Here is a 22602-nt window from a genome sequence, read left to right as displayed (position 1 = left end):
AGGACGATGACGGTGGTCACATTTTCTAAACGGGAACTTGTTTCTTGTAACTGTTGTATTTATAACATGTATCTGTCCTAAATGTCACCGTATTCACTATTTTTGACCAGGTACTCGGTAGCTAATCTGATTTTGGGCAGGTGCTGCAGTGTAGCCATCATGGCCGTAGGCTGTAGCGTGTTAAAATCTGGTGACTGACGTACACACTTTAAACCACCTATCCTCATTTGAGACCCCTATTTCAAAGATGCAAATCTCTTTTAGCCATGGTAATGAAAATAATAGGCGACTTTGATTTTTATACATGACCCAAAACATTATGGAATGTTAATTGCTTGATGAATTCAGAAACCACACGTGTGGAAGCGTTCAATATACGTTGTATCTTATTTACTCAAGCGTTTCCATTATTTTGGCAGATACCCGTATACTATAGCAGTGGGGTCTGTGAAGCCCGGCAGTTGTGAGCATGTATACAGCAGTTTGACGCTCATGATGCTGTACACAAACCTTTGTCTTTAGAAAACATACGTTGGTCCCTTCCCTTAATTTTTTTTTTGTTAATCTAAAGTTCTGTAATGTATTCAATTGAACTAGATTCATTTTTACTAGCCAGCTATCTAATTTAGTGGCAAAGGGGTAGTATAGAAAATAGTATAGGTTTGGCTAGTACCGGTACAAACCAATGTTTATCATCTCAACAATAAACTGCTCTACTAAAACACTAATCTCCTATGTTTCCCATCTGTAGTGGTTCAGCATATCTCAACGAGTCGGTTGTCCTTGAAGTCAAGAGATGCATGCTGACAATTAAGGTACACATATGTCTGTGGTGCCAAGATCATGGATCCCTCTCACCTCTGCTGTAATTGGCCTACTGGGTAAGTAGACTACAAGGCTTGGCCTATAGTCTGGCTTTTTCCCCTAAATGGCACACTATTCCCTATTTAGTGCACTACTTTTGTCCAGGGATTTGGTCGAAGTAGTGCACTATATAGATACTAGGGTGTCATTAGGGAATCACTGTGTAAATCTGGTCTTGGGCAGGTGCTGCAGTGTAGCCATCATGGCTGTATGCTGCAGCGTGCCTTGTTGGACCTAGACTATAACAGGGGGTTCTGTGAAGCTGCCCTGGCAGTTGCAGGTGTGAGCATGTATACAGCAGTTTGATGCTCATGTATGATACTGCAGACAAACTTTGTCTTTAGGTAACAGAAGTGTCCCTTATCTTTTTGTGTTGAAATAATGCTGTAGATGTATTTACAATTCAATTAAACTAGATTTTACCAGCTAGTTAATTTTAGTGGCAAAGGTGTACTGTCGTGAAAAGGGTACACAGGCTTTAGCTAGTAGTCTAGGCCCTAGAAAGATTTCCCTGTTGGTGATAATGATACACATCTTCAAGTGAGGCATACCAGGATAATATCAATAGTCATGAGGGACAGATCAAATATTCTCTTTTATAAATTTAACTGTCTGTCATATGGATCTAATGTTTATAATCTCAACAATAAACTGCATACTAAAACACTTCTCTAATCTTTCCCACATGTAGTGGTTCAGGATATTTTAACAGGTCAATGTCCTTGAAGTCACATGATGGGCGCCATTGAGACCAGATGCATGATGACAATGAAGCGGCAAAGCATAGAAATAGAATGATATAGAGTCTATTTCCGTGACGCCAAGATCCATGGATCCCTCTCACCTCTGCTGTAATTGGCCTACCTGGTAAGTAGGCTACATGGCTTGGCCTATAGTATATCTGTCCCAATTTACTCCCTTTTTAATGCAGTACTTTTGACCTGGGCCCATATGGCTCTGGTCAGAAGTTAGTGAACTATATAGGGAATGGTATGTCATTCTGGACGTGCAGGCTTTAGATAATCTGGTCTTGGGCAGGTGCTGCAGTGTAGCCATCATGGCTGTATGCTGCAGCGTGCCTTGTTGGACCTAGACTATAACATGGGGTTCTGTGAAGCTGCCCTGGCAGTTGCAGGTGTGAGCATGTATACAGCAGTTTGATGCTCATGTATGATACTGCAGACAAACTTTGTCTTTAGATAACAGAAGTGTCTCTGCTATCTTTTTGTGTTGAAATAATGCTGTAGATGTATTTACAATTCAATTAAACTAGATTGGTTTTCGCCAACTAACTTTATTGGGAAAGGGGTACTGTAGAAGAGTATACAGGTTTAGTAGTCTAGTGCAGCGGTGTCAAACTCATTTAATGGAGGGCCGACTGTATGCTGCCTTTTTATTTCCTTTCAATTTGTGTGTAATAAAGACTTAAAGAACCAGGTGACTGGAGTTTCCAACTAATTAATGAGCTGAATTGATCACGCAAGTACGAGGGAGGAGCGAAAACCCGCAGTCACTCGTCCCTCCACTGAATGAGTTTGAGACGTGGTCTAGTGACAAAGATTTCCCTGTTGGTGATAACGTTGTCCAGTAGAGGGCATACTTTGGATAAGATAAATAACCTCATGAGGAGCCGATCAAATGTTCTTAAATTGAACTGTCCCACATATGAAACCAGTGTTTATCAGATCGGCAAACTACTGTACTAAAAACGTATCTTCTGTTTCTCACCTGTAGTTGGTCGGCATCTCATTGTGTCCGATGTCCTTGATGAACTCACATGATGGGGCATCTATTGAGACCAGATGCCTGATGACAATGAAGGGGCAAAGCATAGAAATATATTAACAGATTCGATTTCTGTTAGAAATGGGTCCCTCTTACCTCTGCTGTAATTGGCCTGCTGGGTAAGTAGACTACATGGCTTGGCCTATAGTCTGTGTTTGTCCCAAATGGCCGACTATTCCCAACTTAGTGCACTACTTTTGTCCAGGGATTTGGTCAACGTAGTGCACTATATAGGTACTAGGGTGCCATTAGGGAATCACTGAGTAAATAATCTGGTCTTGGGCAGGTGCTGCAGTGTAGCCATCATGGCTGTATGCTGCAGCGTGCCTTGTTGGACCTAGACTATAACAGGGGGTTCTGTGAAGCTGCCCTGGCAGTTGCAGGTGTGAGCATGTATACAGCAGTTTGATGCTCATGTATGATACTGCAGACAAACTTTGTCTTTAGATAACAGAAGTGTCCCTTCTATCTTTTTGTGTTGAAATAAATCAAATGCTGTAGACGTCTTTGCAATTCAATGAAACTAGGTTTTTATCCAGCTAGTTAACTTTAGTGGCAAAGGCCTACTGTCGTGAAAAGCGTACACAGGCTTAGCTAGTAGTCTAGGCCCAGAAAGATTTCCCCTTCCAGTGAGGCATACCAGGATAATATCAGTCATGAGGGACAGATCAAATATTCTCTTTTCTAAATTGAACTGTCTAATATATGGATCTAATGTTTATAATCTCAACAATAAACTGCATACTAAAACACTTCTCTAATCTTTCCCACCTGTAGTGGTTCAGGATATTTTAACAAGTCAATGTCCTTGAAGTCACATGATGTGCGGCATAGAGACCAGATGCATGAAAGGCCAAAGCATAGAAATAGAATGACACAGATTCTATTTCCGTGGCGCCAAGATCCATGGATCCCTCTCACCTCTGCTGTAATTGGCCTACCTGGTAAGTAGGCTACATGGCTTGGCCTATAGTATATCTGTCCCAAATGACTCCCTATTTAATGCAGTACTTTTGACCTGGGCCCATATGGCTCTGGTCAGACGTTAGTGAACTATATAGGGAATGGTGTGTCATTCTGGACGTGCATGCTTTTGATAATCTGGTCTTGGGCAGGTGCTGCAGTGTAGCCATCATGGCTGTATGCTGCAGCGTGCCTTGTTGGACCTAGACTATAACAGGGGGTTCTGTGAAGCCTTCTCTGGCAGTTGCAGGTGTGAGCATGTATACAGCAGTTTGATGCTCATGTATGATACTGCAGACAAATGTCTTTAGAAAACAGATGTATGCCTTCCTTATATATTTTATGGTGGTTAAATGCTGTAGGTGTATTGTGCAACTCCTAGCCTCAATTTCCTCATTGCGTGTGTCATGCTTCGTAGGCTACGCCCACCATTTTCAACTTGTGTAAAGATTTGTCAATTACATAAGGGATAATCAAGGAGCTATGTGTTCTGTGGGAAATGATGAACGACGTGGAAGGAATGTTCTACGACGCGCTAGCGGAGTGGAACTTAGCTCCCAGGGAGTTGCATTATTTTCCAGAGAACGCATAGAACCCCAGCGTTGGTTATCCCTTTTGTATCATGGCTATAATTTGACACAATTACCAGGAGACATGTTCCAAATCCACTGAAGTAGCTAGCAAGTTTAATTGATAGCTACAGTAGTCGCCTTAGTAACCAAACAGACTTGCTTATTTAGCTTACCAAACCAAAGAAGACTCCCAGTGGGCAATGGAGGAATGTATAACTCCTCGGTCAGCAGATTGTCACCCAATCATCTTCACATTGTCATGCAGCATCACGCGGTTTTTAAGCTAATCATCATGATTCTCAGTCGGGGTATGGGTTGAGAAACCTGCAATTTTCCTCAACAGTACATAATGTCACTGAGAACAAGTTAATAATCTCGAGAAACATGTTATGTTGTTGATGAAATTCATACTAATGTTTTCGTCAACATTAACCCCCCTTCACTCCTTGAAGGAAAGCTTTCTTTGTCCCAGAATGTACAGCATGGCCCGTTGACGACACACGGGCAACTTACACAATGGCTGTTAATACAATTCCAATGGAATTTCCCCTTCTCCTCAAAAGTATCTGACCAAACCAGCAGTCCTATTTTGCTATTATGAAAATGTTTTCAATTTGACTTTTGTGTTCAAACATGGAAGAATGAACTCTAGCCATTGAATTCTACTGTGCTGATATACTTTGCGTTATATTTTTATTTAACCTTTAACTATGCAAGTCAGTTAAGAACAAATTCTTACGTGGCGTTAAAGGGAAATAACGCATGCTCTAGAATGCCCTTCAAGCCTTACCGAAATGAGTATTTAACAATGCCATGGTATAAAGTAGGGGTCTCCATCCTTTTCTAGCATGATAGCTAGGGATGCACGATATCAGTGAACATATCAGAATCGGCCAATATTAGCTAAAAATGCCAACATCGGTATCAGCCCGATGTCTGTCTAGTTTAACACTGATGTGCAAAACCGATGTCAAAGTTTGTGCATACCTATATAACGTAGGTACATGACGTAATGGCGACACGTAAAATGTTGGCTACACATGCAACGCAGCATTCCTAACCTAGCCCATGTCTGCTGTGTGGATCGAGCAGTCATTTGAAAGAGTAAGAAAATTTCAGCGAGACAACTCAAAGGCAAAATCCATTAAAGCCAAGATAATGGAATTCATTGCCCTTGAAAATCAACCGTTCTGTCGTGGGTGATGTTGGCTTTCGCCGACTGGTCGAGCACCGGTACACACTACCAAGTGCGCTATTTTTCAGATGTTGCCCTACCGGAGTTACACAGTAATAGCGTCACTGCTATTAGCCTCACGACATGCATACTATGGAAGGCAGTTTGGGTCTTTGCGTGTCAAAAAAAGATGCAGTAGCACTGTCAAAGCTGTACAAAGAAGTCTGCAAACACCGGCCACAAACGATGTGTTTACAGTACCGCGTTGGTAATAAAGCATCATTTGTTTGACTGCAACTTCTGGGGTAGCTAGCTTTAGCTTGGTACCTAGCTAGCACCAATATAACAGCCTGAAAACAATGACCAGTAGAAACTGCAGTCATTTTCATTATTCTTTGCAATAATTTAGGAACCCTTAAGTGTTGTTCACCTATTGAAATTGAACTTCAGTTCATGAAATTAAATAGCTAGCCATCTACTTAACCTTGTTGCCCAAAGCTAACGTTATAGGCAGCCAGCGAGCTTCATCTGGCTAGTGATGCTCGACAGGACCGGGTTATGTTCTGAAGCTAACCACAATAAGGATTAGACACAATAGTGGAATTTGCGGTTTGCCTTCTAAATAAAAGTATGTCATTGACAGTGATGCAAATGAATACAAAGTAGAATTATGCCATACTTTTATTTTGGAGGCTAACCGTAAAGTCCACTATTGTGGCTAATCAAATCAAAGTTTATTTGTCACGTGTGCCGAATACAACAGGTGTAGACCTTACAGTGAAATGCTTACTTACAGGCTCTAACCAATAGTGCAAAAAAGGTATTAGGTGAACAATAGGTAGGTAAAGAAATAAAACAGTAAAAAGACAGGCTATATACAGTAGCGAGGCTGCATACAGACACCGGTTAGTCAGGCTGATTGAGGTAGTATGTACATGTAGGTATGGTTAAAGTGACTATGCATATATGATAAACAAAGAGTAGCAGCAGCGTAAAAGAGGGGTTGGGGGGTGGGACACAATGCAGATAGCCCGGTTAGCCAGAGCACTGGTTGGTCAGCCCAATTGGGGTAGTATGTACATGAATGTATAGTTTAAGTGACTGTGCATATATGTTAAACAGAGTAGCAGCAGTGTAAAAAGAAGGGTTGGGGGGGGGCACACAATGCAAATAGTCCGGGTAGCCATTGGATTACCTGTTCAGGAGTCTTATGGCTTGGGGTAAAAACTGTTGAAGCCTTTTTGTCCTAGACTTGGCACTCAGGTACTGCTTGCCATGCGGTAGTGGAGAGAACAACAGTCTGTGACTGGGGTGGCTGGGGTCTTTGACAATTTTTAGGGCCTTCCTCTGACTCCGCCTGGTGTAAAGGTCCTGGATGGCAGGCAGCTTTGCCCCAGTGATGTACTGGGCTTTACGTACTACCCTTTGTAGTGCCTTGCGGTCAGAGGCCGAGCAATTGCCGTACCGGGCAGTGATGCAACCAGTCAGGATGCTCTCGATGTTGCAGCTTTAGAACCTTTGAGGATCTCAGGACCAATGCCAAGTCTTTTTGTTTCCTGAGGGGGAATAGGCTTTGTCGTGCCCTCTTCACGACTGTCTTGGTGTGTTTGGACCATTCTAATTTGTTGTTGATGTGGACACCAAGGAACTTGAAGCTCTCAACCTGCTCCACTGCAGCCCCGTCGATGAGAATGGGGGGCGTGCTCGGTCCTCCTTTTCCTGTACTCCACAATCATCTCCTTAGTCTTGGTTACGTTGAGGGATAGGTTGTTATTCTGGCACCACCCGGCCTGGTCTCTGACCTCCCTATAGGCTGTCTTGTCGTTGTCTGTGATCAGGCCTACCACTGTTGTCGTCTGCAAACTTAATGATGGTGTTGGAGTCGTGCCTGGCCATGCAGTCGTGGGTGAACAATGAGTACAGGAGGGGACTGAGCACGCACCCCCGGGGAGCTCCACTGTTGAGGGTCAGTGTGGCAGATATGTTGCTACCTACCCTCACCACCTGGGGGTGGCCCGTCAGGAAGTCCAGGATCCAGTTGATCCAGGGTACTATGGTGTTGAACGCTGAGCTGTAGTCAATGACTAGCATTCTCACAAGTGTTCCTTTTGTCCAGGTGGGAAAGGGCAGTGTGGAATGCAATAGAGATTGCATCATTTGTGGCTCTGTTTGGGTGGTATGCAAATTGGAGTGGGTCTAGGGTTTCTGGGATAATGGTGTTGATGTGAGCCATTACCAACCTTTCAACGCACTTGAGTGCTACGGGTCTGTAGTCATTTAGGCAGTTTGCCTTTGTGTTCTTGGGCACAGGGACTATGGTGGTCTGCTTGGAACATGGTATTACAGACTCAATCAGGGACATGTTGAAAATGTCAGTGAAGACACCTGCCAGTTGGTCAGCACATGCCCGGAGCACACATCCTGGTAATCCGTCTGGCCCTGCAGCCTTGTGTATGTTGACCTGTTTAAAGGTCTTACTCACGTCGGCTACGGAGAGCGTGATCACAGTCGTCCGTAACAGCTGATACTCTCATGCATGCCTCAGTGTTGCTGAACAACGAAACAGCACAGCATGTAAGTGAAAGAAATGGGTTTTGATTATGTTTTACTGGTAATGGGGACATATGTAAATGCCAACAAAATAACATTTTGGTCAGTGTGTGTGTAACCTTTTATTTAACTAGGTAAGTCTGTTAAGAACCAATTCTTATTTACAATGAATGCGTACTCTGGACAAACACGGACGATGCTGGGCCAATTGTGCGCCACCATATGGGACTCTCAATCACGGCCGGATGTGATACAGCCTGGATTCGAACCAAGGACTGTAGTGACGCCTCTTGCATTGAGATGCAGTGCCTTAGGCCGCTGTGTAACTATTTAAATGTACTAGAATGCTTTAAAGCCCCTTAAAAAAATGTATATTTTTTTTGGCAAGGAAAGTATTGGGTATCGGCAAAATGTCATCGGTGCATCACTAATGAGAGCTACTAAAAATGTATTTTTTTATAGCTTTCGAATGGGCACATTCTCCTGCAACTCTTCCACGGGTCCTTGGTGTATATAAGAGATTTGTTTGTCTATATAACTGGTCAAATAATGGTTAATGAACTAAGGGGGCCCCATTAAAATGTATTCTGTACATTTTATTTTTTTAAATGTTACTCAATAGTATGCATTGAGAAACAATGAAAAATTGAGTCAATGTTTAAATCAGATAAATTGAGGTCTGGGGATAACCTAACATTTGAGTTTAATTCTCCTTTAATTATGCATTAAGCAAGAAAGGAATGTCAGTCTGGCTATGTTTCTGGATATATACGGAGTGCTAGATGAATGCACGCACAAGACAGACAGACTGGGGCAATATTGCTGGAAATGAATTGGCAGATATTGTTACGTTTGTCTTTTTAAGCCGATGGTTGCTAACCAGGGGTGGGATAATGGCACTGTGGTGTTGATTGGATAGCAGCCGGGAGCTTTGTTTATGACCGTTTGCGATAGAATGCCAAAAAATAAAAGCAAGCATTTTCACAATTGTTGGAGACCCCTGGAATAAAGTTTCCTAACCCATCTGTTTGACCCCCCCCCAATGAGGTGATGCCCTGCTGTGCCCCTCTTCAGCCCAGTGGGTTCAGACTGGTCAGTTGATGCACTTCCTCTCTTGTGTTTAGGTTTTGTACCACTTCCTGGTTCCAACACTTGTCCTGATGGAGTGAAGGAGCAGAATCAAACTAACTGTTGATGTTTTGACTGATGTCTATTCATAGAACTAGATTAAATGTTATGTATTGTCATCAGGAGAACCATTTGTCAAAGATTCAGTGATGTATGTTATTATCCACTTCCTCAAGGAGAAGGTGGCAAGCAACAAACGCTACAACCATGAAAAATGTGTTCATGACAATGTTATTGCAATGACCTTGCAGGGGGCTCTAACAAATTGACTCTCAGCCAAGACCATATGACATTTGTGTGAATGTATTTCTGGAACATGCTGTTCTCTTGGTGGTGTAAACTAATGTGGCATGATGTCAGAACTGTGGTTTTGCCTTACAATTGTTCATGACTCATCAATAAAACTAGTAAACAAATTCATTTTTTCCATGTCAATCTATTCTTTTTTTAATGCAGTAAAAATGTAACCAAATGAAGGTGTTTGCACCACTTACTGTAGTTTTAACCTTGGTGGGATTGACGGTAGACCTTGGTTTGGCACTGATTGGATGTCAGGTTACTTGTTTGCCTTTGAAATGTAGTTGACTGCATTCTGTCAGCACTAGCCATCTGTGCTAAATGTTTTGCATACTTAGTGTGTAATTCCATGGCCCGAAGAATAAGCTTCGTCCCAAGGCTGCTGCTTATGCCCAGAAGGTCTTGTCATTGATGGCACTGTTATGAAATATGAGCTAAAATCCCTATGTTTGACACGCACATGTGCTTAGAATGGTGAGGATAGACTGACATTGCCCGGTGTGGATCTGAAAGAGGATTATCTTAGTTCTACTTAGATCTAATATCTAAACTCTGCAGATATGTGCATGATTCCACAGCCATGTGAAATGTTTCCATATTGCAGCTGAATGCAAATTATTCTTAACTCTTAATTTCCCTGCTGGGATTTGGCGTTCTCCAATGGTTATCCAACAGGAACCCTGCCCTAGGGGAAGTGGGTAATTGTGAAACCTCCACATGTAAAACATTTGAGGACACAAGGCTAAGCCTTACACAACAGTCCCCCTGTGCCATAATGTCCTAACTTTATCAAATTGAATCAATGGAATGTTGTTAAAGGCATTGCAGCGGTGGAAGCAGATATTACATGGCTAATGAGGTTAGTATTGAAAATGTCATTACCAGTTCAGTCAAGTAAAACAAAGTCAAATACATTTTCATGTTGGATGGAAATCCTGAAACTCTTGTCAAATGGTTCATCCTTTGTATCCCATGACTCATTTTGCTGTACAGTACACTGGTTTGAATTCCCAATGTTGACTCAATGCAGGCTACTGAAAATATTCCTCATGCAATCGTATCTTATACAGTAACCATAACCTAATAATTTTGGGGGACCCTTCAACTCATGCTTATCATCAACTGTGCTGCCAATTTATGCCACACACTTTTTTGAAAGACTGGCACGAGCACATGGACTTTAGGAGAACTAAGCTGAAATCCAGTAAATGGGTTCTAGAGACTGAGTTGTGAAGTGCATGTCATGGTGTATTTTAAATGGATAAAGCCCTCTTAAATGATGCAAGATTGAGGGATTTAGATTATATTTAAGTGCAGAATTAGGAAAATATTTTATAAATGTATGGATTTTAGGGGATCCACACAGTAAATTACTCATTTTGAAAACAGAAGTATGGTGAAAGAGACCAATTAACACGTCACATGGGCATATTGTCAATATCATGAATTGATGCATGGTCATGAAGTAACTTTTTTCAAATGTGCAGGCGCACAGTTCTCTGCGCAGTGAAGATGACTGCGTTACTCATATGTAGCGTTATCCTCTGTCGCTCGTCACAGTTTAAAGAACATTTGACATTAATCGTATGACAGCTGAGCTGGAAGCATAAAAAATGTCATTTTCAAGCACCGAATGCCAGCTCATCTGTCATGTCTCCTAATATTCTGTCCCATCACTCAACTATTATGTCCCTGACAGGCCTTACATATTGATTTAGAAACGGATTTATAGTCCATGATTTCTATTGTAACCGCATATGCACCACACCGCGGCACTGCTGAGCTCTGTCTGTACCAACGGGGAGGGGCGAAACTGTCAATGAGAAGCTCCAGCTTTCAAATACATTCATTCTCTCCAGTCCTCAAGGCTCAAACCTTCAGCTGGCTGTCTTTAGCTCGCTAGCTGCATCTGGAGTCTTTTCGCTATGGAAACCCAATCCTGAACCTGTTAGCGACCACAGCATTTAAAAAAGGCATAGCTAGCTATCAGGGCGATGGCTAATTGGCTAGCAAAACAGCTAGCTAATGTTAAGCACTCGTTCATCACAGGACCGGCGAAAAAGGAACCGAATAAGGCTATGGATTAACAGTATAACTGTACTTGAGTTTCCTGTTAAGTCAAAACAATACGAGACAAATATATCGAAAGAAGCAGATAATTGTTAAAGAAATTCCGATAATTCATTGGTGAGTGTCATTTATATTTGTTAAGTTAACGTTGTACATGCGTGAATTCGTATTACCTGCCAGGCACATGCCTGTAGTGATTGTGTACAGTGATGACTAGCTAATGTAGGCTAAATAGCCTAAACCATGCTTTTAACGACTTCACATAGGCTTCTACATGTTATAGCTATATAGGGTGTGTGTGTGTGTGGAGAGAGTGTCACTCACTGAGCATCACTGAGTGAGTGTTCTTGATTTCTGAAGGGCTCAGCTATAGGTGTTTGAGTGGCACTGGCACAGCTTGTTTGTACAGTAGATTACAGTGCTGCTGGCCATCGCTATGGCGTATTGGTTAACAGTGAACAAAGAACCTGTATTGTATTCTGGTTTGGTTTCTGAAATGTCACCTGTCATTTTCCCCTTGACTTTCATCTTTTGTTCAACAGGGAAGTATCATCTCTCTCTAATACATGACGGTAACAATTGTTCACCTGTTTTAAGTAGCCTAAATAACCCCTATAGTTGGCTAAATGGAAAGGCTTAGCCTAGTTTCACTTTAGTAGAATATGATTAGCTTTTACAGACAGTAGCATAGATGTAGCTTGGTGCCGGTCGTCTGCTCTCTTGCCAACTCCTATGAAATTGTCATGCCAAATTTCATTTAAAAAAAAACAGGCTGACGCCCAGGTTAGTGTGACGTTTTAGTTGAAAAGCCCCATATCCCTCAGAAGTATAGCTCTGGTCCAGTGCGTTACGTGCGGCTTATGCCTTAAATGTTGGAGGCTCAAGCCGAACGTAACGCCCTGGATGGATCAGACCTACCAGAAGTAGTGCTGTGTAGCAAGTGTTAACACCTCATCACACAATGTCCCTTCCTTGCCGCACGGCTGCTGAAAAAGTCAAGCAACACTTGCTTAGGAACATGTATCTGCAAGTTAAATAAATCAACAACACTGAACAAGTAAGGTATGCCATGTGCTAAGACTGGGCAGGTACTCCGCCTGTCTTTACATGTCCTTGTCGGAACAGGTTTACAGCAACACTTACATTTTACAATGTGATTTTTGTTTTGAGATCTTGTACATCTGGGGTGTGTTCAGTAGGCACAAAGCATAAGAAAATGGTCTGAAACAGGGAGGTAGTACAATCTGAACCTGTCCAGTAAGAAGTGCTCGTTGTGCCCCTAATAAACACATCCAAGGCTTACCCAATAGCTGTTTGACAACAGGGCAATTCCACGCCTGGACAGCCCGGATATATTTCACGTATCTCAGATTGGTCTGGCAATTCTCACATAGAAACTTTGGGAGGAAGAATGTTTGAAATGCTTTTTACATTTGTATCACAAACCATTAGAGAAAGTGGCAATTTTAGACCTTTTTAGACTATAGGGCCTACATTCCTCCTGTAAGACCCTATGAGCTGTGAACCGTACAACATAACGTCTGTGCCCAAATAGCCATACTAGCGTACTAAATAGTATGCGTAAAAAGAAAGTGTTTTTGTTAGGGATGCACGATATATCGGTGAACTTATCGGTATCGGCCCAATGTCTAGTTTAATGTCGATGTGCAAAACCGATGTCAAAGTTTGTTCATACTTTTTTAATGAAGGTACATGACATAAAGACGGCAAGTAAAATTTTGCGCTATACGTGCAACACAGCGTTCCTAAACTAGCCCACAATGTCTGCTGTGTGGATCGAGCAGTCAACAAGTCGAGCAGTCATTTGAAAGAGTAAGATGATTTCAGCGAGACAACTCAAAGGCAAAGTCCTTTAAAGCCAAGATAATAGTATTCATTGCCCTTGAAAATCAACCGTTCTGCCGTGGGTGATGTTGGCTTTCACCGACTGGTCGAGCACCGGTACACACTACCAAGTGCGCTATTTGTCAGATGTTGCCCTACCGGAGATACACAGTAATAGCGTCACTGTTATTCGCTTCACAACATACATACTATGGAAGGCAGTTTGGGTCTTTGCGTGTCAAAAAAGATACAGTAGCACTGTCAAAGCTGTACAAAGAAGTCTGCAAACATGTGTTTACAATACCGCTTTGGTAATAAAGCATAATTTGTTCGACTGTAACTTCTGGGGTAGCTAGCTTTACCTTTGTACCTAGCTAGCACCAATACAACCAGCCTGAAAACAATGACCAGTAGAAACTGCAGTCGTTTTCATTATTCTTAGCAATGATTTAGGAATCCTTGTAAGTATTAGCTAGGTTGCCACTTGTTGTTCGCCTATTGAAATTGAACTTCAGTTCATGAAAATAAATAGCTAGTCAGCTACTTAACCCTGTTGCCCAAAGCTAATGTTTTAAGTAGCCAGCTAGCTTCACAATAAGGATTAGGCACAATAGTGGAATTTGCGGTTTGCCTTCAAAATAAAATTATGCCATTGACAGTGATGCAAATTAATACAAATAGTACAATTATGCCATACCTTTATTTTGAAGGCTAACCGCAAAGTCCACTATTGTGGCTAAATCTTATTGTGGCTAGCTTCACATAGATGGGTCCGACCACCATTAATCAAGTAAGAGCTGTCTTATAAATTAGGTTTATTTTAGATGACACCTAGCTATATAGTTAGCTAGCTAACTACTGAAACAGATGTCGTTTTGCTATGTTTTTGGGAAGAACATTGTTTGCATCCATGAGCTAGATAGCTTTTTTTTTTAATGACCAGTACTGTAGATGCGTGAGACAACTTTACCAGCATCATAGCATACGTATCGATGAATCGTTGTGACATTTAACATGTAAGTGTAATCAATGTGTAATAACTACATAAAACATTTATAAACGCGTAAAATTATTATTTGACGTGCAGTCATATTCAGGTCCTGATTGGTCAAAGTGTTATTTGACGTATCTTTTTTGACACGCAAAGACCCAAACGGCGTTCCATAGAAATCCTGGTTGAGAATGAAATGACTGAACAAATGAACAACGAAACAGCACAGCAAGTAAGTGAAAGAAATAGGTTTTGATTATGTTTTACTGGTAATGGGGACATGCGTAATGCCAACAAAATAACATTTTGGTCAGTGTGTGTAACCTTTATTTAACTAGGCAGTCAGTTAAGAACAAATTCTTATTTACAATGACGGCCTACCCCGGCCAAACCCGGACGACGCTGGGCCAATTGTGCGCCTCCCTATGGGACTCCCAATCACAGCCAGATGTGATACAGCCTGGATTCGAACCAGGGACTGTTACTCCTCTTGCACTGAGATGCAGTGCCTTAGACCGCTGCAGCCGTGTGTGTGTTAAGCATTCTAGTACAGTTAAATAGTTCAAAGGCTGCAAAAAATGTATATATCGGGTATCGTTTTTTTTGTTGGCAAGGAAAATATCGGACATCAAGGTCATATCGGTGCATCACTAGTGTTGCATTACTAGTTATAGTATGTGACATTTTTAAGCACTCCGAATGTGTTGCAATTGCGTTGACTTTATTTTGGTACAGCTTGTCAATTTATCTGCTTATCAGCTGTTAGACACGTGAGTCAGAAAAGATGACTGAATTCTACTAGATTAGGGCTCGGTTATGTTAGGGCGGGAGATCCTTAATAAACACAAACTCACATCCTTGACAACTTCCTTCACAACAGCTCTGCGCTGCTCCGCGAAGCACGAGAAGTATGAATACCCTGACTTCTGCAGATGCCGTATCACCGTAAAAGTTGCATGGCCAATGCAGACGTTGGATTGACCATGCAGAATGCACAATGCACGTCTTTCTCCAGAATGTGGTGTCTCCCGCTAATTTGTGCACATTCATTGTTTCATAACTTCATTGTGTGAGTTGTTTGCGTTTGATTGTTAGTGTATCAATTCCCCATTACATACAGTAGATCACCAGTAGTACAATTACCGGCCTGCGTGCAAATGTAGGCATATAAATGTGTCCATTTTGGGGATCTGATTGTATTTCTGATTGGCTTAAACGCACCACCACTAATGAGCTGTGGAGCTTCTCAAAGTAATGTTTTCTTCACATCAGACAGCAAGCAAAGAGTGTTTTTACATTAATTGAGAATGACAATAGTTCCTAAAAGTATTTGAAAAATCTTTCCAGGTTTCTCCCTTTCGATAACCACTCAGCGTGAATGGGAAAAATGTCATGCTCTGATCCAGTGGAAATGTCATACAATGGGACTACTTAATTACTTCTTATCCGTTGCGCAAATAGCCTACAGCAGTTTCTGTCCCGAGTTCATTGGCACAGGAAACTCTGAAGGCCCAGAATCATTTCATATGTCCAATGTTAATAGTTGATACATTTCAAGTTCGTTGCAGACAATGGGATTCATAGGATATTTATTATTATCAGGATATTTTCTACCTGCAGGCTACAATGTTTTTATTTGTTGGCTTTATAGGCAATTTTTACATAGTTGGCAATAGCAATATAAGTAACTTTTTAGAATTGTATCATTTTCATTTGGATATAATTTAGATTAACCACATGACAATGATTTTGATATACGAAGACGTTATTATAAATGAGATGAAACAGTTTCACGAAAATATGCACAAACTTTAACTGGCACGCAGATCGGTAGAAATGGTAAGATAAATTGGCATTCCACGTGAGAAAGGTTGCCGACTCCTCGTGTAGCCTATTATAGGCAACTTCGGGAGAGTAATGGCAGAAACTGCGAAAGCCAGTAGAAGTGGGAGGAGAATGGTCAGGTTAAGTTTGAGTTTTTTGTTATCTTGATCTCTGGCTCCCTCTTGAGTCATTTGTCTTATTTCATCAAAGGTATGCTTAAGGCATCAGACACGCTCAATGCATATATAGTTGGTTTTATTAAAACACAGGGTGTGTCCTATATATTGAAAAATACACATTTTAACATTTCAACCAATCCAAATAACATGCAGAGGAACGTTCCAGCGTTTTCAGGGTCCACATCTGTTGGCTCTATCAGGACCATAGCCTAGTCCTACTGTATTTGCCATCGTCTGCACTGTGGTGGTTACCACCACTAAGTTCTTGGAATGCGCTGCTTACATTTTACATCACAGAGGATGCATTAATTCATCAGTTCTGTACGGCCAGCCACCCATTCATGCATTTACGTAGGCTGTAGTGCAGTATTAATGACTCCCAAGCTTTCAGCTCTACCGCTAGCTCCACATAATATTTACATACGCATCAATGTAGGTCTACCTGAATAGTTTATCAGTCATGCGGTTGTGACTAGTTGGCACTTAGCAGTCCCTGACTTTCCAGTATTTGGCCATGTCTATCTCCGTTCCCTATGCACTTCAGTTCCTGAATGTGTGATGTATGGTGCGAAACGCTGCATTCATTGATCAGTTCAATGAGACGCGCTTCCTCACCCACGGCAGAGCAAAGTGCCTTCCTGCAGGCAATCACTGCAGACAAACTGCCAAGTACTCCGGGCTCCCCGCCAGCTGCTACACACACACACACACACAAACAAACCTGGCTTACTTAATGACATGTCAGATGCCTCCAGCGGGGCCATCCAGAACTATACTGCCATTTTACCAACTCAAGCACTATTTTCTTTGTGTGTTACGCATCCAGTCTAATGCAGTCTGGCCCATGTTTGTCTTCTGTCACCAAGACAAATCTATGATGTTGGTTATTTAAGCTCTAATATCAGATTGTTTTCTCTCAGGTCGTTGGCACCACAGTCGTTCCCACCATGGTGCAGAAGTATCAGTCACCCATCAGGGTGTACAAGCAGCCTTTTGAGCTGGTGATGGAGGTAAGTGTTACACTGCCCTAGACTCTTGACCTCCATTGACGCTCCACATGAATATTAGATGTACTGTAGTGGTTATGCAACGGTAATGAATGGGTCCCCAAGACCACCTCTAGGAAATGGTGGGTAAGGATGTTAGGGCAACCTTGTCCTTCATATGATTGACTTGAACTTGACAACATGGTTGTTTGAGATGTAGCCTAGGTCTAACAAATACCCAGGCAGTAGTGGTTGGGTTATGTAATGGTAATGAATGGGTCCACAAGACCACCTTGAGGGAATGGTTGGTGAAGTACATTAGGGCAACCTTGGCTTCATATTGAACATGTGAGCCACATGATGTGTGATCGTGTTGCACTGTGGCGTACGATCTAGCTGCTTGGGTCTAACATGCACTAGCAGTCATAATACTGTGATGGTCTTCGACTGATCATTTGTGTAATGTACCAAGTAGACCACTTAAGAATTGTCCAGCGAAGTCCAGTCTGGGATGCACAAATCACTTCTAGTCCATCTGGTATGTAGCCAACTCAAACCTCCACACCATCTCAGGCCATGTCCGTGCATCAACCCTTTTAATATCTGAATAGAAAATGATGGGCACTGTTATGTTGAACAGAAGTACCACTGCTGAATTGGTTGCTGGTCTGCTTCCTCTGTTAAATGCAGAACCTGTGCAGGCTTTTGGTGAGTGAGTGTCTTCTGGGTCCTATAGTATGCTTGAGTTGTACTCACTCACTCAGATAAGATGAGTGGATGCGTGCAGTACACAACCTGGAAGTATTAGACGGAGCGTCTGCCTCGGTCTGTCTCTATCACTTTCTCTCTCTGCTCCACTCTCTCTGCCTCAATGAATATGGTTACATTCACACAATAATGCGACCTATTGTGGATAGTCAGATTAATATAATAGTTTGGTTAAAACGTTTGCATGCTTTGCAAGAACAATTTCCTTAATAATCTTGTTTCCATGGAGACATCTGAATTTGGGCTACCTGATGGCACTCTGATAAATGCAGGAAATCCAAAATAAACATTCTACCACAGCGACCATGTTATTTTCCGGGAAGCATATTTAATTCTGAAAACGACTTTGCATACATTCAGCTGTTCCAAACACACTTCACTCGCGCTGAAAAGGGACTCTGACTCGGCTGGTGCTGGCACATGCGCAGAGCAAACGCACAGCTGGAACGCTGATTTAAAACCAGGTGTTGTAATCAGCGTATGCGTACATATATTTTGACCTCACGCCGACGTAAGGTGTTTACATGGCTATTGCATAATATGCCTACTGCCTTAACCAGTTTAATATCAAATTATTACTGTACACGTTAACGCACTCGCTGTCCTTCTCTTTTTCATTCTCTCTTTCGCTCCATCTTTCTCCCTCTTTTGGCACCTCTCTTCCTCCCCCCCTCTCTCTCTCTCTCTCTCTATCGCTCTCTGCTCAGCCTCCAGAGCTAGAGGACAGGACTGTCAGGCAGGGCTGTCACAGAGGGTTCACTGAGTAAACGGTTCAGTGGCAGATGAGCAGTGGAAAAACACTGGCTTATTCAGCCTCTCCACAGTACCACAGCACAGTGGCTACAGGCCGAGAGGCGCATGTACACTACGTTAAACTGTGTGATGGTGGGTTATCATCAGAATAATTCTCTGTGGTAACTTAGTAGTGTTACTTCATGACCCTGTTTCAAATAGCTAGGAGGAGGACGACATGTTTTCATCATTTTGGTTAACCACCTCATCTTGCTTTACTTAATAGGTGATGTTACTCAGTTTTCATTGGAAAATCAAGGTTGGCCCACTTCAAGACTTGTAACTATTTCCAGAAGACATGCAATCAAAGCATTGTTTTTTGTTCAATCCAATTTAACTGCGCTTCAATTGAATTTGATTCAATAAACTATTTTGAGTTTGGCTATTGTAGCCATGCATGCGGGTTTTATTTGCTGCCTCAAATCAGCTTTCTCCACTAAAGCGAAGACGAGGCAAATCTCCTTAGCGCTGGGCTTGGGAATGGTGGGCAAGCACTGGACAGGGGGCTATAAATAGTTGGTGAGTGGAGGCTGCTCGAACGCTACACCTGGGGGACAGCAGGGGAGGAGGAGGGGAGGGGGGCTGGACTGAAATGGCAGGAAAACCACATTGGGCTGCCTGAGGGGCATCCAAGCTGGGATGAGCTGCCTTAAGGCTTCGGTTCAGCTAGGTGAAACGATTTGATGGTGCTCGCATGCACTCTTAAAAGACCTTCACTTGAAAAACGAGAAATAAGCTGCAATAGTACTGTTTGTCCATCTTGAGACGCTGTAGCCAGTGTACACTTCCTCAAAATAGTCCGAATTAATGTAACGCAAGAGATCTGTCATTCATTTTGACATTTTTCCCGAGGAGATCTGTCGTGCAACTTTGTTTGGCGCAGTATGTCTCAAGTGAAAAAAATAGCATGAAAATGATTTGTGTCTCCTTGAATGACAACAAACACTTGATTGAATAATCCCTACTGTTGACCAAACATCGACGAAGATGCCAAGACTTCACTACCGTCTTCGGCTTGCCTCGAGAAATGTTTGTGTGCGCACGAACAGCCCCCCCCAAAAAACCTTGCCGAAGACCCAAAAAAATTCACAAAATATCATGATATAAGCACGAACTGTCGAATGGGAAGAATGCGGACGCCTTTAGAGTCAGATGGGATGGGACGGGTTCTGTTAATCTGAGGCAGTAGCAGAGGGGTAGAGAACCAACATAAGAAGCTGAGGAATCAAGGCATAGGGTTATTTGACAGGAAAAATGGTTGCACAATGGTTGAACGATGCACACGTTTGTGTGCAGATACAAGTGGTTCACTGTGCGTCGTCATGGTCTGTCTGTCCTGTCTTTTTTTGATTTGGTATCTCTTAACAGTTCGGCCTGACTCAGTTGTCAGAATTATGTAGCCTAGTAGAAGAGAGGTGGTTCATTATGCCACGTATTCTCCAGCCTATTGTCTGTTCTTTTCTTTATTGATGTGAGTGGTACATTTACACTGACTGATATGGCCCCTTCTAAAGCTGTTGCGTTTGAAGGGGCAGTTTGATATATTCTCTCTCCACGGGGAAATTACAAATTGGCAGACACTCAGGGTATTTTCTTTATCAAAAAAGGGCCGTAGATGGTGGTCCCCCATCTGGGTGGCGTAGAGAAATGTTAGCATTTTTAAGACAATTTCCTGCAATTATACAGATTTCTCCATCGAGCTGAGAGATTGTTGCAGGTTTAAAGCAATTTCCTGCAACTCTAAATATTCTGCCATGGCGACGAGAGACCGAGGGGGAAAAAAGTTTTGCAACAGTGTGCCTTACTGAACAGGACATTGCCCTGGTGTTATTGATGCCCTAGTGAGATCACAAAGCCATGCAAGCTGTCTAACGCCTTGACTGCACCTATTTGAGTGTCCCTAGTAGGGAGGCAGCGTGTTGTACTTTGTGCCACACCTTCATGCAGCATAGCTGTGGGCGTGCATCGCACGAGAATATACATGTTTTTTAGGTGTTTTTGCAGGGTGCGTGTGATTTGATATGTCGTCGTGTGTGTTTATAAACCGTGCTGTGTTGTCATCAGATTCTGTTTGTTATGACTAGGCTTGCAGTTCGTCTTTCAACAGACTTGAACGTTGGCAAACATGGCTTTTCATTCTTTCTTTAAGGGATTTTATTTGGCATTTTGCTTTGAGGAATGCTGCATGTCTCTTTCTCTCCCTGTCCACTTCTCTGTTTGGAAACTGTCAGTCTTCTGAAACACCCTCTTACCATCTCTGGAAGGAGAGAACTAAAGCTCTACATTCCTCTGACTGTCTGTCAATTACCTTTTTAAACGCATTCCTTCTAGAAGAAATACAGCCTCTTTCTTTGCTGTGCCTCAACTACCCACTCAAGGCAATGACAGGATTGAAGCAAAATGTTTCCACCTCTAGCAATGTTGCCATTAGGCTCAAAGGAATGTATTAACAGCATCATGAAGTCCTTAGCCCGTTCTTGCCTTGCAGCTGTCTATTTTCTTATATTAAAATGGTTCTATCCCGCTTTGACTTGGGCAATTTGAGAGGAGTTTAGTTAAAGTAGGCCTACGTTGCATTAAATCGCTTTTTAAAATGAAAAAGCATGTGTTTGATGTATTTGATACCATTCCGCTCCAGCCATTACCACGAGCCCATCCTCCCCAATAAGGTGCCACCAACCTCCTGTGCTGGTGGCATGTATTAGGGGCCGATTTGGCCTATGTAGCATACTGTTATACAATATGACTCCAATTAGTTTGCCTTTGCGCCCCTCCTAAGAAATAGCGGAAACACTGAACATTAATTCAAAAAGATAAGACCGCTAACTTGAACGATTTGTCATTTTCCAAATTTACAGTTTAAAAAAAGAAATGTTTTTATGGTGAGTCAGGAAATAATTGCTCAGGACTCCTGTGAAAGTGACTGATAAGGACAGGGAATTGCTGAGAAACACCGACCCCAGCAGCCCAGCAATGAAAAACGCAACTTCCTCTTTAACTAGGCTAGATAACACTGTCAGCGGAGTCTCTCGGAAGGAAGAGGCCATGGGCTGCTACTGCAGCAGCTAACTAGTGTGCTTCAGTAATCTGGACACGTGCATATGCATGTGGTCGCACGCATACCGTCCAGCTTTCACCCGTGTAATATTTCTCTAGAGGAAGGGCTTTGGAAGGAAAAAAAACAACAATAGCTACAGAAACACAGTAGTGGTCCATAGCCTCCCTTCAGCATACACTCCCGACTCGTGTGTGTGCCTTCTCCGCAATAACAGGAAGTGTAGTCGATGTTATTGTTGCTATTAGCACGCCGCGCAGGTTCATGGAGCCCATGAGCACTTCACAAGCATTTCGCTCCACCCGCAAGAACGTTTGCTAAATATGTGTATGCGACCAATAACATTTGATTTGAGATGGTGTTCCCAATGGGAGGAGAGGGGGATGTCGAGAGACTTGTTGTTCCAGGTTAGAGGACTCTGTGTCCTCCTTGAAACAAACAACTGCTCTTTCCCCTACGAACTATATGAGTTTTTGAAGTTTTGCCCTTTGGGGGAAATTGTGTTCCCAAAGTAGGCGAGAGATGAACACTGTTTGTTGTTTCAGGTGAAGAGAGGCTCTGTTCTGATTTGAAGCAACCAACCCCCACCCCTCCCTCCCTCTGCCTCAGACTCCAATAGTGTCCAGATGAATTAGAATAGCGTGGCTCAATATTTAGCAGACGACACCAAAAGCAACTTAGAGTACATACATTGTTAGTCGGTCTAGCCTATGTGTTTGTGATCCCTGCAGGAATTGAATCCACGTCCTTTGGATTGCT

At 42.5% G+C, this 22602-nt stretch overlaps 1 protein-coding gene across 6 annotated transcripts in view; it reads left to right on the top strand.

Annotated features, from left to right (window-relative positions):
* The window catches only part of LOC106564923 (SEC14-like protein 1), a 70092-nt gene that overhangs the window by 286 nt on the left and 47204 nt on the right, over positions 1-22602 (top strand). For 4 of the 6 annotated variants that reach the window (XM_014131452.2, XM_014131451.2, XM_014131450.2 and 1 more), the window contains exons 2-6: positions 752-881; positions 1556-1731; positions 2599-2768; positions 3427-3593; positions 17163-17252. In XM_014131452.2, coding sequence (XP_013986927.2) covers positions 17190-17252 — 63 coding nt within the window. In that variant the 5' untranslated portion in view covers positions 752-881; positions 1556-1731; positions 2599-2768; positions 3427-3593; positions 17163-17189. Of the gene's footprint in view, positions 1-751; positions 882-1555; positions 1732-2598; positions 2769-3426; positions 3594-11171; positions 11521-17162; positions 17253-22602 lie in introns of those variants that run through there. The other 2 variants (XM_045691264.1, XM_014131448.2) reach the window with 2 other exon arrangements.

Source organism: Salmo salar, chromosome ssa12, assembly GCF_905237065.1.
Source record: "Salmo salar chromosome ssa12, Ssal_v3.1, whole genome shotgun sequence".
Classification (NCBI taxonomy): Eukaryota; Metazoa; Chordata; class Actinopteri; order Salmoniformes; family Salmonidae; genus Salmo; species Salmo salar.
Note: the sequence above shows the minus strand (reverse complement) of the source record. Positions and strands in the feature narration are given on the sequence as shown.